The sequence below is a fragment of the Haliotis rufescens genome, unplaced genomic scaffold (assembly GCF_023055435.1).
Source record: "Haliotis rufescens isolate VD_foot unplaced genomic scaffold, xgHalRufe1.0.p SCAF_11, whole genome shotgun sequence".
NCBI lineage: Eukaryota > Metazoa > Mollusca > Gastropoda > Lepetellida > Haliotidae > Haliotis > Haliotis rufescens.
The window spans coordinates 10,896,093-10,912,849 of NW_025963791.1; the positions used below are offsets into that span (position 1 = coordinate 10,896,093).

The 16,757-nt window shown below is 42.4% G+C and overlaps 1 protein-coding gene across 3 annotated transcripts; it reads left to right on the plus strand.

Annotated features, from left to right (window-relative positions):
- Window positions 1-2,338: 2,338 nt before the first annotated feature.
- LOC124141202 (protein jagged-1-like) lies at window positions 2,339-14,142 on the plus strand. Of its 3 annotated transcripts, none has more exons than XM_048392902.1 (11): window positions 2,339-2,495; window positions 2,686-3,152; window positions 3,559-3,697; window positions 4,407-4,576; window positions 5,177-5,294; window positions 6,917-7,074; window positions 9,211-9,344; window positions 10,455-10,577; window positions 10,848-11,006; window positions 11,767-11,896; window positions 13,386-14,142. In XM_048392902.1, exons 3-11 carry the CDS (start codon window positions 3,641-3,643, stop codon window positions 13,474-13,476), a joined length of 1,140 nt encoding a protein of 379 aa, XP_048248859.1. In that variant the 5' UTR covers window positions 2,339-2,495; window positions 2,686-3,152; window positions 3,559-3,640; the 3' UTR covers window positions 13,477-14,142. The 3 variants fall into 3 exon arrangements, 2 of the variants coding, with proteins under 2 accessions (XP_048248859.1, XP_046365094.2); XR_006862020.2 differs by having other exon boundaries at window positions 2,340-3,152; window positions 13,386-13,562; window positions 13,745-14,142; XM_046509138.2 differs by having other exon boundaries at window positions 2,339-3,152.
- The last annotated feature ends 2,615 nt before the right edge of the window (window positions 14,143-16,757 follow it).

The following is a 16,757-nucleotide window of genomic DNA, read 5'->3' on the forward strand; positions in this document are numbered from 1 at the left end:
AATGTGTGAAATTGGAAAGTATTTGTTCTTGTGTGTACATTTTGAGAACAGCATGAATACCGTCATGTTTTGTGAAATTGCTTTTCACATATAAACATGTCACATTTAACCCGCAACATTTTACAGCAATCTGTATGCTTTAGAGTCCGTTCTGTATTGCAATAAAATGCCTTGTGTTCTTGATGGGCGCTTTATTTCAACTGAGACACGTCGTATCCGAAAAACAATACCCTTATCAATAGTTATGAATGAAAAATGTTTGGTAGTGAGTGAAGCAGCTGTAAAATGATCCCATGTTGCCCGATCCCAAGTTGCCCGACCCCAAGTTGTCCGATCCAAAGTTGCCCGATCCAAAGTTGCCCGATCCCAAGTTGTCCGATCCTAAGTTGCCCCAACACCTGCGGGACCACCATTCTACGGAAACTGACAGATGTCGTGTCAGTAATTAGATTCTAAAAATTTATAATTTAAATAAGAGACTTTCTTAATTTGTAACATTGATGTCCATTTAACTTTTACCATAAACAGAGCTATCAATTCAGATATGTAAACTTTATTTACTATAAGTAAACAATGTTTTATAACGAACACGCTTATAACGAACTGACGGATATAACGAACATATTTTTAGTCCCGACCATTTGTTGTACATATGCTGAATGTATGCTTATAACGAACTACGGTTATTACGAATTTTAAATTAGTGGTCCCCTCGAGTTCGTTATAACCGTAGTCTACTGTACATGCTACTCGAATTTTGATATTTCTAACTTTCCATGATACACAAACATATAGAGGATATTCCATGTGTCGAGAGAAACATGATATTTCACGAGACACATGGATTATCTTATTTATTATACTACTTTTTGTGAAGTTCTCTACCGGAAATTTATTTATTTCATTACGAATGCCAAACCTTGAAACGTGAATTTTCCCTACCTAACACACAGGAACGGTTCACCACCCCTTGTATTTGTTAAACACTCAATAAGTCAACCCTGTGTTAAACACTAAGTCAACACTGTGTTAAACACTTAATAAATCAACACTGTGTTAAACACTCAATAAGTCAACACTGTGTTAAACACTTAATAAATCAACACTGTGTTAAACACTTAATAAGTTAACACTGTGTTATACACCCAATAAGTCAACACTGTGTTATACACTCAATAGTTGACACTGTGTTAAACACACAATAAGACAACACTGTGTTAAACACGCAACAGTTGACACTGTGTTAAACACTCAATAAGTCAACACTGTGTTAAACACTTAATAAATCAACACTGTTTTAAACACTTAATAAGACAACACTGTGTTTAACACACTATAAGTCAACACTGTGTTATACACCCAATAAGTCAACACTGTGTTATACACGCAATAGTTGACACTGTGTTAAACACTCAATAAGACAGCACTGTGTTATACACACTATAAGACAACAGTGTGTTAAACACCCAACAAGTCAACACTGTGTTATACACCAACAGTTGACACGGTGTTAAACACTCAATAAGACAACACTGTGTTAAACACTCTATAAGCCAACACTGTGCTAAACACCCAATAAGTCAACACTGTGTTATACACGCAATAGTTGACACTGTGTTAAACACTCAATAAGACAACATTGTGTTAAACACACTATAAGCCTACGCCAATTTCAATTAAATATGACCATTTGTCACCACTCGACCCTTTCCGTAACCTGAAACCACCCAGTTCACTTCGATCTGAAAAGTCATATTCGGTATATACTCTCCAAAAAAAGGAGGGGATCTTGAAATATGTTTGTTTGTTGTTTAACGCCGCACTCAGCAACATTCCAGCTATATGACGGCAATCTGTAAATAATCGACCAGACAATCCAGTGATTGGCATCGTGAGCATCAATCCACACAACTGGGATACGATGACATGCATCAACCAAGAGCCTGACCACCCGATACACTGTTAGTCGCCTTTTAAGGCATTCGTGATTTGCTGAAGATCTATCTTCACGAGTGTCTTGAAATATGAATGTTATGGTCGGTTGCCCGAAGAAAGATCAGCTTTGAAAAATGGCTGCCAGAACCAAAACCAAATGTCCAAACACACCAGAACAATGCGCCGCCTCCGTGGTCTAGTGGTAGAGCGTCCGTCCGTCCGGATAGCGGAAGGTCGGGGGTTCGATCCCCGGCCGCGTCATACCAAACTATGTTCAAATGTGGTACTTGTTATTACCCTGCCTGGCGCTCGGCAGTATTGGGCAAAAACAAGAACTGGTCAGCTCAGAGTATACTGTATCTGAGTGGGGTATTCTCGTTCAACTGCGACATGGGACCTCAGTGGGCTAGCACTATAAAATCGGCATTAGTCAGGATTAGTTCAAGCGGCCACACACACACACACACACACACACACACGTGCATGCGCGTCGCTATGTAAGTGAAATAATGGACGCTCACCTGACCCGAAATACTGTACAATGCAATTCCTCCGTGCACGTAGGTAGAGGGTAAACCTTCCGTTGAAAGTCATCAAATCGCTCTGAGCCAATACTAATGTTGCTTTTCATTATTCACAGTAACTCGTGAGCTCTCTGCTCTTGCGTTAATGCAGTATTTGAGATCAAATTGGAAAGGGTTATTGGCAAGATTCAAACTGGTAGACTGTATCTCAGGCTGTGATTTGCAGACTTGGAACAGGCTTCTACAGATACACTTATGCTAATCGTCGGTCCCGCAGGGCGCCCATGGTAAGCAATGCAAGTCCAGGATCGATTAATCAGAAACCAGGTTTTAAGAAACCAAGCCCAAACAGCCAATCAAATCGCTCAACTTCAACGTAAGGCAACATGACTGATATGTCCATGGAAGTCACTGGACATTACTACCGAGACAAAATACTGGCGCCAATAGTTGTGCCATGCTGGTGCACGTTTTGTCCTTAAAGACATCACCAGAATGTAATGGCCAGCCGTGAATCCTGACCTTTCCCCGAAACATAGAGCACGTCAGGGATCGGGAGACTTGTACGCCGACGTCAAAGATCACCCGCTACGTCAGTCGAACTGGGCTAGGCGTTGCAAGAGGAATGGACAAGACTCCGTCAAAGTGTCATTTGGAGATCGATTCGGACCCATTCACGCCGAAAAAATAAAGGTTTGACCAATAGTGGGAGCAAGACCAGATAATGACCTCTTTGTAATTCCCATGATTTTTTAACATACCCTACTGTTTTGGAGAGTATATTTAGGGCACGGGGTTAGCCGAGTAGATCCTGAGGACAATTTACAATGTACAAACATGGATTTAATCAGAGGGCATTTTATCAAACACGGGCAAGGGCAGATCAAAACGGAGTGCACCCAGGCTGATTTATGTTTCCAATCTTCCGATATTCTGAGAGTTCAGGTGCGAGTGTCCGGCGATCTAAAGCCAATTTAACCTCTGGCGATAAGATAAGGCACATGTGTAAATGTTGATTTTAATCCAGATTTAAAATAATTCACACGTATCACATACACAAACTAATATGTCTTGTCAAGTAGGCCTTCCTTTGTTTAAGATGTCTCCGCGGCCATGCTAGCTGTGCTGTAGTAGACGTTGGCATGTTCCTGGGGCGGCACGGAATGAGGCCTTAGAGAACAATGACACCGTTCCCGATCATACCAATCTGTCTTCTAACTGTGGTAGTGTTTCTTGAGGTAAGTCAATGTTATCTGTCATATTGAATATATCTTGATTGGCTGACTTGCAATGCAAAGTTTAATTCAATAATTGGTTGACGGTTTGATTTTACGACAAGAAGAGGTATTTGTAACCACTTCTACCACGGAATCGTTGCTGGGGAACTGAGAAAAGAAGTGTCCTGTATTTCAATAAGTAAATTAAAGCTGCAAACGAGGGTGCTATACTAGAAAACCGTGAACGCCAGATATACACATGTACTTGCACACCAGGTTGGGTGGAAAACAATTCTGGAAGAGAAGCGTAGCGTCACTTCAACCATTCACATGACTAGTACCATGTATTTCTCCATCTGGGGACACGGGTGGCCCAGTCGTCTTAGGCGCTGCTTTTCATTGTGATAATTATCGGCCCTATGAACCGAGGTTCGAATCCCAGTTCTGTTCGATTATGTTTTTAACCACCTGTGTTCATGGGTTTCAGAAAAGTCGTCAACGTCTAAAACCTACGTTCGTTCGAGTTTATTGCCACAACAAGCTGAGACGCCGGGATATATTTGAAATACTGGTCGAATCGGCATTAACTCAAACTCATTCAACTCTGTATCTCTCTTTCAAACTTTACATTTAACATTTAGAGAAAATAGATAATTTTGTATCATTTTCTAGATATTTAACCCTGGTAATTTCCGTTGGGAAACGATTTTGGCATTTTTTCTACCCACAGTCCGTCCACGGTTTGGGGCTGATCGAGGTGAAACTCACCCACTACTCCAACCCCCGTGGGGTGACGGCGGCAGGGAGATGCTGTGACCGCGTTCAGTCGCCACCCCCCTGTCCAACCAACCGATGTGATCCCTACTTCATCATTTGCATCTCAGAAACCAACAATGGAGGGTAAGGAACTACCACACGAGTAAATTTACGACGGTCATCGGAGGCAATGGCAGGGACGGTAGGATAGCCAATTGGTTCAAGCGTTCTCTCGTTTACATTGCTTGTAGAGGGCAGTCCGCAATTCGATTGGCAGAGTTACGTCCCTCGCTTGCAGGATCCGATCGTCGGGGGTCGAATCCCACATGCATCCCGAATATTATCATTGGTTTGTTGGAACCATGCCCGCACTCGCGAGCTTCACCAAACATGGTTATCTTCTATAATTTGCGTCATTCTAGGCTTTAGTGCCACATTTGAAATAATGTTAAAAGCGGCAGAAAAATCAACTCGGTTATTAACGTTCTAGACTATGACCTATTAGTGCCATTTCTTGTTCAGTGATACTGCACAAACAGGTTTTTCTAAATTTGGTCGACCGCCTCCGATGTCTAGTAGTAGAGCGTCTGCCGGTCGGTCGGCAATGGTCCGGACTTGTACAAGCACCGTCACACACACACACACACACACACACACACACACACACGTTACTATATAACTGAAATAATCTGAACGCAACGTTAAACGTTAAACCCCATGTCACCTCACCAACAATATTGACAGGGGCTGCTCGTACGCCAAGGAAGTGACGTCGTCGTTAACCAACCAGAACACAGCGACGTTCACGACGACAGTGGCAGACAAAACTAACCCGCTGTCGGCAGAGTTTACCTACTGGCAGGTAAGCAGGTTGATCATATTTATAATTACCAGCTGCTAATAGACCAATTGCCAGGTTCCATTTTCTTCCTTCCAAATTCCTCTCCAACATTGCTTATTGATGAACAGCGTATACAGCAATATTCCACCCATATTACGACCCGTGAAGATCCGGGCTAGATTAGGTCTTCAGCAACCCATACTTGCCGTAAATGGCGACTATGCTTGTCGTAAAAGGCGACTAACGGGATCGGTGGTCAGACTCGCTGATTTGGTTGATGCATGACATCGATCCCAATTGCGTGGATCGATGCTCATGATATCAATCACTGGATTGCCTGGTCCAGACTCGATTATTTACAGACCGCCGTCATATAGCTGGAATATTGCTGAGTGCGGCGTTAAACAACAAACCAACTAACCAACAACCCATAATACGTCGAAGCACATAGAGAAAAGGCTTGACATGTACACTTTGTACCAAGTAGGGAAACGAACCCGGGTCTCAGAGTGACGAGCGAACGCTTTAACCCCTATACCACCCCATCGCACCTCTTGAAATCATTCAGAGGACAAGATGGTTTTAATTAATCCACATAAACGAACAATGACTGAAGGAATGAATGTTATTTTATGTCGCGGCAACATGGTAGTGAAAGTGAGTAAACAAGGTTTTGCGCCATACTTCAATAGTCCAATTGTATCACAGCAGCCGTAAAATAATCCGCCTACGTTAATACTAGTTGTTGTAATCCGGACAAGTTCATGGGGCACGACACCATCACGTGAAGAAGGGTTTTCTGTATTTCTGACAACTTGTTGCCTTGACTAGCGTAAATATGTCAGCAACGACACGTCTGTGCTAGGGAAATAATGAGAAAAAGTAACAACCATCGTCAATACATCACGGTTTGGGAAACACTTCCTTTCTCCATCAGTAGTGAATACAAACGTCAGCTTCACAGCGTTGCCGCTTTTCTAAACCAACGAATCAAGCCATGGACAGGTCCCATCGAGAAGGTTACCAGCAAGTGTTCACTTCAATGAGAGCTCGGCAATATTTCTCGTGGAATACATGCCATAGTCTTGGGGGCATCCACTCTACACATGCACAAAGATTAGACACAATGTTCTGACACAAAATTCAGGCTCATATGAACTCCGTGAATCTGAGAGACTCGTCACTATTACACAACTGGTATAGTATGTATCCGGGCTATCCCACCCGTGAAGATCCGGTTTGAATAAGTCTTCAGCAACCCATACTTGCCGTAAATGGCGACTATGCTTGTCGTAAAAGGCGACTAACGGGATCGGGTGGTCAGACTCGCTGACTTGGTTGATGCATATCATCTTATCCCAACTGCGTGGAATGATGCTGATGATATCAATCACTGGATTGTCTGGTCCAGACTCGATTATTTACAGACCGCCGTCATATAGCTGGAATATTGCTGAGTATGGCATTAAACAACAAACAAACAAACAAAAAAACATTTAGTATGTATCCAGGGGTGACGATGGAACATAGTGTATACAAACCCGAGATGCATTGATGTATATATCTGACTGATTCGCGTTCAGAACTAACACATTGTTTCTACAGACGTGAATGCGTTGGCTGATATCTTATTTTGTCGGCAGGGCTCCTTTCTGCTGGAAGTGGATGTGAACGACAACAACACCGACGTCACGACTAGCGACGACTACATGGGTGGGTTCTCCTACCGCTACGTAGGTACACCAGTCTCCAGTACGTCAACTCAGGCTACGTCAATACGTCTGACGGCTGGTGACTCCATGTAAGTTTGGAAAGCGCCTGTCTGTTGAAAATGTGATAACTATGCACCGCCACGAGTGAGTGAGTAAGTTGTGTTTAACGCCGCTTTTAACAGTATTCCAGTCATATCGCGGTGTGTGAGCTTAATGTGGGAGGAAAGCCCGAAGTGATGCAGGTTTCAGACGTTTACCACTTCGGTGAAACCCACGAGCACGGGTATGGTGCTGACAAACCTAGAAAGATAATTGGGGCGACCCGGGATTCGAACCCACAATCATAGGTTTCTGGCGTGCCCAAGGGACGCAACTCTGCACAGCGAATCGCGGCGCCTTAGACGACTGGGCCATCCGTGCCCCCGCACCGCCACGAAGTGGGGCAGGTCATGTAGGATCGGAGTCCGTACGTCCGTACCCTAGTGGGAACAAATTTTCCCGAACACTATTTAAGTTAGAGAAATGAAATTTTACACATTGATCTTAATGGTTACGAGTTCGAAAATTGGTGTCATAAATTCAATTCAAATTCAAAGAGTTTAGGCCCTTGCTCCATTCTCTTTAACTTAATGCATACTGCGAAAAATAGGGACACGTTTTCTCAGAACTTTCTGGTGAGGTGAGGTTAGGTGAAATGGGGTTTAACGTCGGGTTCAAAATTATTGCACTTATATAGCGATGTGCATGCACGTGTGTTTGTGTGTGTAGCTGCTTGTACTTGTCCGGATTAATGCCAATTCATAGTGCTAGCCCACTGAGATACCATGCCGCGGTTTAACAGGCGTACCCTACTCAGACACAGTGTACTGACTCCGAGTCGATCAATCCTTGTTTTAGCCCTTTAATGCCGAGGCAAGGTAATAACAAATATCATCTTTTAACATATTTTGGTGTGAAGCGACCGGGGATCGAACCCACGACTTTCCGCTTACTGAGCGCTCTTCCACCAGACACGGAGATGGTCTCAGAACCTTAGAAATAGTGTAGGAATACTATGCCTGAGTGAACCGCGCCATTTACTGTACGGCGTCAAATGCCATATTTGTTTACTCTACACTTTCACATCAGGGAAACCTAGATTGACTTTTGTGTAACGATTGAGCGTGCTGGCATCGCATCTATGTACTGAATGTGATTGTTCCATCCAGATGATCTAATTTACATATTTATCGGATCGTGATAGTAATATGTATCATTGTAGAGTGATATTGATACTCGAGGGTGATGTACCAAGCGAAAATCCGAGTTGTGTCTAAAGTCAGTGATATTTTATACGCGCTTCACCTATTTACACTTCGTGGCATTGCGTGAACCCAATTATTGTTTGTTTGTATGCTTATTTGTTGTTCAACGCCCAACTCAGCAATATTCAAGCTATATGACGACAGCCTGTCAGTCAGCGAGTCTGGACCAGACAATCCAGTGATAGACATCATGAGCATCGATCTACGTAATTAGGATACGATGGAAACCATTTAAGTTGTCTAACGCTCATGTATACAAATATCACGCATGTACATATAACATCGATTCCAATTAAAATGTCCGGGGTCGTTGAGAAGAGCATCTGTATCACGCGTGGTTGTTTGTTTTCCTGTGCAGTGTGAAGGACGATGGACCGAGTGCTTAAAGCGTCCGTCACGCAGAGGACGTGGGTCCTATCATTCATATTGCTACAGTGTGTGAAGTCCGTTCTCGGTGTTCCCGCCGTGATAGTCTGAAATATTGCTAAAGCATCGACAAAGCACACCTCCGTGAAGGTTAGAATCGGTCTTTACAACACACTCAGCCAAGTCACAGAGCCTGACGACCCGTGAAGATCCGGGGTAGAATTGGTCTTCCTCAACCCATGTTTGCCGTAAAAGGCGACTATGCTTGTCGTAAGATGCGACTAACGGGATAGGGTGGTCAGGCTTGGTGACTTGGCTGATGCATGTCATCGTATCTCAATTGTGTGGTTCGATGCTCTTGATGTCAATCATTGGATTGTCTGGTCCAGACTCGATTATTTACAGACCGCCGTCATATAGCTGGAATGTTGCCGAGTGCGGCGTTAAAAAAACCAACAAGCAAACACAGTTCCTCTTATCTCGAACTAGCAGTGAGTCGATGTATTTGTATGATCCCGAGGTGTTTTATTGCATGACAGCTGTCTCATTTTCCAGCTTGGACGTTGAAGTACGGGCGAGATGTTTGAAGAATTACTTCGGCAACTACTGTCTAAAGTACTGCATCGACCGTGACAACGCCTTCGGCCACTTTACGTGTGACGACAAGGGCAAGGTTGTATGCATGTCAGGTATAGGGTAACAATAATAGTTTCGTTTGCTGGTTGATAAATGACGAGGAATGACGTAATACATTGAGAACTTCGGAATGCAATTATCATATACACGGCGGAACGAGCCGATTAAATTGGAATGTTTCACAAGTTGCAGCGCCATCTGGCGTTCTTCATTGTCAAGATTGTTCTTTTGCAGCTTAGTGTCCTTTTTGTGCACTGACGTTCTTTAGCACACATTGGTCTTAAAGTTCACGTCTTTTGTTAGCGAGTTACTCAATGGCATCGTTTTGTATTTTGAGGTTTTTTTATTCGAATGTAAATAATGACCGCCCGCATGGTACAACGTGTGTTGGCCCTTCAAACTGTCGTCCACTATGATATATATATGTCACATAGTGTTCGACAGATCAACGTCTCAATGCATTGTTATCACATTATACCTTAAGGTCCTTCTGGCCGCCTCCGTGGCCTAGTGTTAGAGCGTCCGCCCGGAGAGTGGAAGGTCCGGAGTTCGATCCCCGGCCGCGTCATGCCAATAGACGTTAAAAGATGGTACTTGTTGTTACCCTGTCCGGCGCTCGGCAATAAGGGGCTAAAACAAGGACTGATCAACTCGGAGTCAGTATACTGTTTCTGAGTGGGTTATTCCTGTTAAACTGCGGCATGGTATCTCAGTGAGCTAACACTATAAATCAGCATCAGTCCGGACTTGTACAAGCAGCCACACAGGAGCATGCATGTCGCAATAGAAGTGCAATAATCTTGGACGAGACGTTAAACCCCATTTCACCTCACTTTGAGTTCCTTCTGGTGGTTTCTTTGCCAACATATCTTGGAGTGTGTTGGTCCATTCCTCTACTCATCAAACTTAATATGAAATCAACAAATTGAAATTGTGTACAGATAGGTGAAATATGACATAAGTACATCCAAAAATATGAATGTGATGATCAGTTTTGCTACGCTAGAAAAAAAAACGTGTTTCCGCAGCTAATGGAAAGAAATATACCGGTTATTGTGCATAGCCTAGGCCAGGTTCTCTAGACATATTTGAAAGCGAACGTACATGTGCACGTGCTATCTGTCTGTCCATCCAATTTGTTGTCTGTGTACATTTGCCCTCAGGTTGGGCAGGGTCGATGTGTACCCTGGTGTCGGCTGCCTGTACCCCCAACCCTTGCCAGAACGCAGGGACCTGCCTGGACAAACACGGTGTAGCTGTTTGCGCATGTCGGCAAGAGTACAGGGGTAAGGCCTAAACAGTCGCCACTCTATTGGGCACAACAATGGCGAACAGTTTTGTTTTTCAGTTATTTCGTATTGCAACGTTGTTGTTTTTGTATTATTGATGATTTTTGGAAGTTGTTTTACGCCGGTGTCGCGACGCCCGCTACATATTCTAGTCTGGGTAAAGAGAAACGTCTTCATGATAGATGTGAGCAAAGCGTTAATAAGGGAGATGTTGAAAGCGGCAGTAAAATATCGTATAATCCAATTCAAATAGTTTTGGCATCAAAGGTAACCTTTGCGAGTTTCCTGTCACTACACCTTCAACAACTACAACTACTACTCCAACTCCTACTACTACAACCCCACCAACAACACAATTTACAACAACAAAGGCAGTGACAATCGAGAGTGTTGCAGTCTTGCCTCAAAGGAAGGAATCTGTTGCAGGTATGGACTTATTGTTTGAAGTGTTCAAGTCAACAACTAACGACATTTGTTTACTTGTTATGTATTACATGTATTATACACTTTTGTAGTTGGGAGATTTTTGTTGCCTGTCATTCTTAGTTTACTTGGGAATAAACCACGTGGTCTTTGAGATCTGTACTTCGTGGAGCAATAATTTAGTGTAGGAAATGTATTGTTATTTTTGTGTTGTTTGTTTGTTGTTTGTTGTTTAACGCCGCACTCAGCAATATTCCAGCTATATGACGTGGGTCTGCAAATATTCGAGTCTGGACCCGACAATCCAGTGATCGACATCATGAGCATCAATCCACGTAATTGGGATCGTGGACATGCATCAACCAAGTCAGCGAGCCTGACAACCTATTATACATAGCATAGTAATACTATGAGGCTGCAAAGAAAATTCTTTTCGAAAGTGAACTTTAATTTTCCTAAGATTGTAATATTTGAAAATGTGGCAAAGAAATCCATTTTTTATTTTGGTTTGACATCTAACACCACAGTATTTCAACCAGTGGCACATTGTAAAGATTTTTAAAATGAAATTTATTGACAAGACCTATTGACAATACTTTCAGACAATACATTCAGTGAAACCTGGTTAGACCGAACCCTATTAATTACTAACCCCCTTCTTCCAGGTAATCTTGTTGGGAACGTCCATGATATATTAAAGGCTGTTTTTAACAGTAATGAAATGATAAAAATAACAATCACTAACAGATACATGTTTATACAGGTGCAACAACCACTGTGGTACCCACACAGACAAGCCCACCTGTTGTAGAGGTGGTGATAATTGTTGCAGCTGTTGGTGCTGCACTCCTGTTGATGTTCATCATGGGTGTGACCACTGCAATATTATACAGGTGAGATAACATGAAGCTATGAAACAGGGATAACAACTTCTTTAATGTTTGTGACAACCTTTAGCTGAGATAACATTCAGACTTCAAGGCAGTTGTACAAAACACACTTTGATGGTAGCCATATGACTTGAATAAATCACCAAATTTGTATTAACCATTTTTCCATAAATCTGTATTGGCAACAGTGAGACCAATACTCAAATATCCAGTGTATCATATTTCGATTCTTTATAATAAATACTCTGACCCATCTGCCACTTCTATTGAGCCTGATTTGAATTACACCATGTAATCAAATAACTCTCTCCAGCAAGAGGACCTCCTCCTTGGTCTAGTGGTAGAGCGTCCGCCCGGAGAGTGGAAGGTCCGGGGTTTGATCCCCGGACGCGTCATACCAAAAGACGTTAAAAGATGGTACTTGTTGTTACCCTGTCTGGCGCTCGGCATTAAGGGGCTAAAACAAGGACTGGTCGGCTCGGAGTTAGTATACTGTGTCTGAGTGGGGTATTCATGTTAAAACTGCGGCATGGTATCTCAGTGGGCTAGCACTATAAATCGGCATCAGTCCGGACTAGTACAAGCAGTCACACAAACACACACACATACATGCATGTCGCTATATAAGTGCAATAATCTTGGACCTGACGTTAAACCCAATTTCACCTCACCTCACCTCACCTCCAACAAGAGAAATTCTGTGCCCAGTTAGTGATATGAGCAGTGTAGATAGTGAATGAAAGTATGGCAGCAAATGGTCAAGGGTATTTATCATAACAGAATAACAACGATATAATATAATACCCTGGACAACCGAGGATGAGTAACACGATGTGAACTCAGACTCATTGAACTATAGTTACTATTTGAAACAACATAACTTCTCATCAGCAGCGTTAGAAGCTAATATGTTAAGTCTACTAGTCCTTATAATGATAACACATAGCAAAACCCCCAAAGGACAAATTTCTACTAGTCGTTATGATACCTTTAATACCAAAAGACGTTAGATGGTACTTGTTGTTACCCTGTCTGGTGCTTGTCATTAAGGGGCTAAAACAAGGACTGGTCGGCTCAGAGTCAGTATACTGTGTCTGAGTGGGGTATTCATGTTAAACTGCAGCATGGTATTTCAGTGTGCTAGCACTATGAATCGGCATCAGTCCGGACTAGAACTAGCAGCAAGATGCACACACACACGTGCATGCACGTCGCCTCATAAGTGCAACAATCTTGTGGGCGACGTTAAACCCCATTTCACTTCACCTATGTACCTTTAATACTGGGTAGTTTGGCAAGGACCACACAACTAGTGCCTGTTTCTAAGGATGCATCAGAATCTTCATCAGCATGATGAACTAGATAAGTATATACCCATCTCCCACTACAGATACTGGATATTGTTTCAGGGGTTGACTTTTTCACTGTATTTTGTAAACAATGTTCCTTAATTGTGGCCAACTTTTTTAATGAACATTCTCAATTTTTTCAGGAAATATGTTTCAACAAAGAAAACATCATTCAACAAAGTGCATCCTGGCAGGTCAAGTTTTAAAGTGAATCGGAAACAAAACCACATGTAACAACAGGCCCCTTTTCTTGGACTGGCCACCATAGAAGGTGGCTTTGAGACCACAGTCCAGCTTTGTGATGTATCTGATCCACTCTGGTGTCATAGGGGCGGTCGGGTAGCCTAGTGGTTAAAGCGTTCGCTCATCACGCTGAAGACCCGGGTTCGATTCCCGACATGGGTACAATGTGTGAAGCCTATTTCTGGTGTCCCCCCCCGTGATATTGCTGGAATATTGCTAAAAGCGGCGTAAAACCATACTCACTCACTCACTCACTCTGGTGTCATCACCTTCAAATGAAGATTAACCATCGCACTGGACTTGATTCAGCATCTTACAATCTCAGAGAATTCATTTTGTACCGGTGTAGGGTAGTCAAGTGGACCGTGTGTTCACTCATCCCATCATGGTTGGTTCGAATCCCACTTGGGTAATGTGTGAATTTGACTCCTGGTGCCACTACTACATGGCTACAGCTTTGCTAAATTCTGGCTAAGTCGCATCTCTTTACAACCTTAGCGCTAAGATTAACCTTGGTAACGGTTGTTTTGTATAATGGCACCAGAGGAATACCACCAAACTAGTGCTTTAACAGACCAGCAACAGTTGTATTTGCTTAAATATCTCACAAATGGCTGTTATTGACTTTGAATTTAATATCAGTGCCAAACATAATAAACTCCCATTTAAACTCATGATTTGCTGAAAATATATGATTTTATTATTAAAACAAGGTTTGTTTGTCTGTTGTTTGATGCCACACTCAGCAATATTCCAGCTATGTGACGGCGGTCTGTAAATAATCGAGTCTGGACAAGACAATCCAGTGATTAATATCATGAGCATCAATCCACGCAATTGGGATCGATGACATGCATCAACCAAGTCAGCGAGCCTGACCACCTGATCCTGTTAGTCGCCTCTTACGACAAGCATTGTCACCTTTTACAGCAAGCATGGGTTGCTGAAGACCTATTCTACCCCCGATCATGGGTCCCATTCTGCAGTTTAACAAGGCTACTCCACTCAGACACAGTATACTGACTCTGAGCTGACCAGGGCTTCTTTTATGCCCTCTATTAACCACGGACAGTGATGAGGATTTTACCGCCGACCTTCTGCTCTATCACTAGGCCTTGGCAGTGGTCCATAAACACCATACATATTCAGCATTGTGAGTGAGTGAAGAGTTGTGTCAATCTTATTTGTAAGAACAGCTAAAATACTTTTTTGTGAGTCAACAAAATTCAGGTAAGGTGCTGACAAACCAAGGATCATAATCAGGCAAAATCTGGGATTCAAACCCACCTCTCCTGGATCCTGGCAAGTAAGGGACACAACTCTTCTCACCTAGTTGTGACATCACATGTCGACAGAGGGCGGGGGGGGTCGGGTAGCCTAGTGGTTAAAGTGTTCGCTTGTCATGCTGAAGACCCGGGTTCGATTCCCGACATGGGTACAATGTGCGAAACCCATTTCTGCCGTGATATTGCTGGAATATAGCTAAAAGCAGCAGAAAACCATCCTCACTCACTCACATGTCGACCTGTTTCTCCTTTATAATGGAATGTCCTGCTGACTGATGAGGACACATTCACCCAGTGACAGTATCAATTTACCCCTGTTAAGTTCATCCATGAATAATGCAGTTACATAACAAAGAAAAACTGTGAGAATTGATCATTTATTACAAAATGACAGGAAGAACAATATGATATTTACAATGACCACTTAAGACAATGGTAAATGAGTGTATTTTGTTGAATATATGTGCATAATGTAATTATTAAAATCATATACAAGGGTCGGACAGACCCAAAACATCTGATCCATCTTCGTGTCCATGATCCCAGCAGTCGCTGGAGCTCAGCACAGCCTTACATTACACTTCAGGATTTCACTTTATATTATTTTCTGTACGGCCGGAAGTCAAAAAAAAAAAAAGGTTCCTAAAGCATACTTTCTATTTAATTTATTTTTCTTTAATATTTTATTATTTAAAAGTAGTGTCAAAACAAAGAGAAAATAAACAAAAAGAAAAGTGTACCACATTCTCATTCACATGTATACCTTTAGTTTTTTTATTCCTTAATTAGCTAACATATTCGGTAGGAATGTTGTTTCTCATAATATTAATTTTATTCTCAATTTGTTAAATTTTCAGTCAGTATAATGAATGAAACTCTGCTTAAATTGCTTTGAGACAAACTACGTAACATCTTCCGGAGGCAAGGGCAACTGACTATAAAAGTCCAGTTTCCACCCTTGCCGAACTAGGCTGGAATTCCGGAGTTACACTTTGGCCAGACTAACGATCCATGCTTAGTCCAATCAAAATCGCGTAACGAACTCGACATCCAGTTTGTAAACAACGTGGATTTCAATGAGCAGATTTCGGTCAACTGGAGAATTTGCAAAGCATGTGTACCCTGAAATGGGTGTTGACAGATATGTTGCAAATCTTTTCATGTTTTTATTCAAGGTGCTCAGGTAATTGTGATGCATTATGCGGGGTAAGACCCGTTTTATTTCAAAATAGATCTTGATTATCGATCAGATCATCTTGACTGGGCGCCACCATTTTGTTTGATGCAAATGCAAGTGATATGAGAGGTGGAATCGGATTGGTCAATAGGAGGGACATAGAAGGGGCATAACTCATAATAACCACTTGGGGCGCTACGTTCGGGCCTTGAAATTCCAGCCTAGTTCAGAAAGGGTGGAAACTGGACTTTTATTTTCAGTTTACTCCCTTGCCTCTGGAAGATGTTTTGCTAGTTTGTTCTTTGCTTAACGCCACACTCAGCCATATTCCAGCTTTATGACGGCGGTCTGTAAATAATTGAGTCTCAATCTCATTAAAATCAGATCTTAGTTCTCGCTACTGCTAAACAAAGATCTGAGGACATCCAATTAGGGGTCACGTCAGAATGACCTTTCATCCGACCATCAGAGCGTCGCTTACCATTTCCTTCCTGAAAGTGACAGTCGGAATAGGATTTTCAATCTTGCAACCTTGAAAACTATTCCGAACGATAGTTACGTGTTTAATAGCCATTCCAGAATGTTCATTTGTTCAGGTTTCAAATTTTTAATCGAGAATCTGTCAAAATATGTTTCGAAGCATAGTCGCCAATTTGAAATTAGTGCCGTAAAGCATGAGAAAGCTACATTCTCATTGGCTAATGTTGACTTCTTGCCAGTCCTTCAAAAGCTCCGTCAAAGTTCGCACAAGGTCTGTCTGACCTGACCCGTAATGGGATGTCCTCAGATCTTTGTTTAGTGGTAGCAAG

What these genes read in the sequence shown, in the direction of transcription:
- LOC124141202 (XM_046509138.2), top strand. Translation starts at nt 3,641, where the DNA reads ATGACACCGTTCCCGATCATACCAATCTGTCTTCTAACTGTGGTAGTG. An exon ending in CAAGGTTGTATGCATGTCAG is followed by an intron (nt 9,345 to 10,454) that starts GTATAGGGTAAC and finishes ATTTGCCCTCAG; the next exon opens with GTTGGGCAGGGTCGATGTGT. An exon ending in ATGTCGGCAAGAGTACAGGG is followed by an intron (nt 10,578 to 10,847) that starts GTAAGGCCTAAA and finishes TTGGCATCAAAG; the next exon opens with GTAACCTTTGCGAGTTTCCT.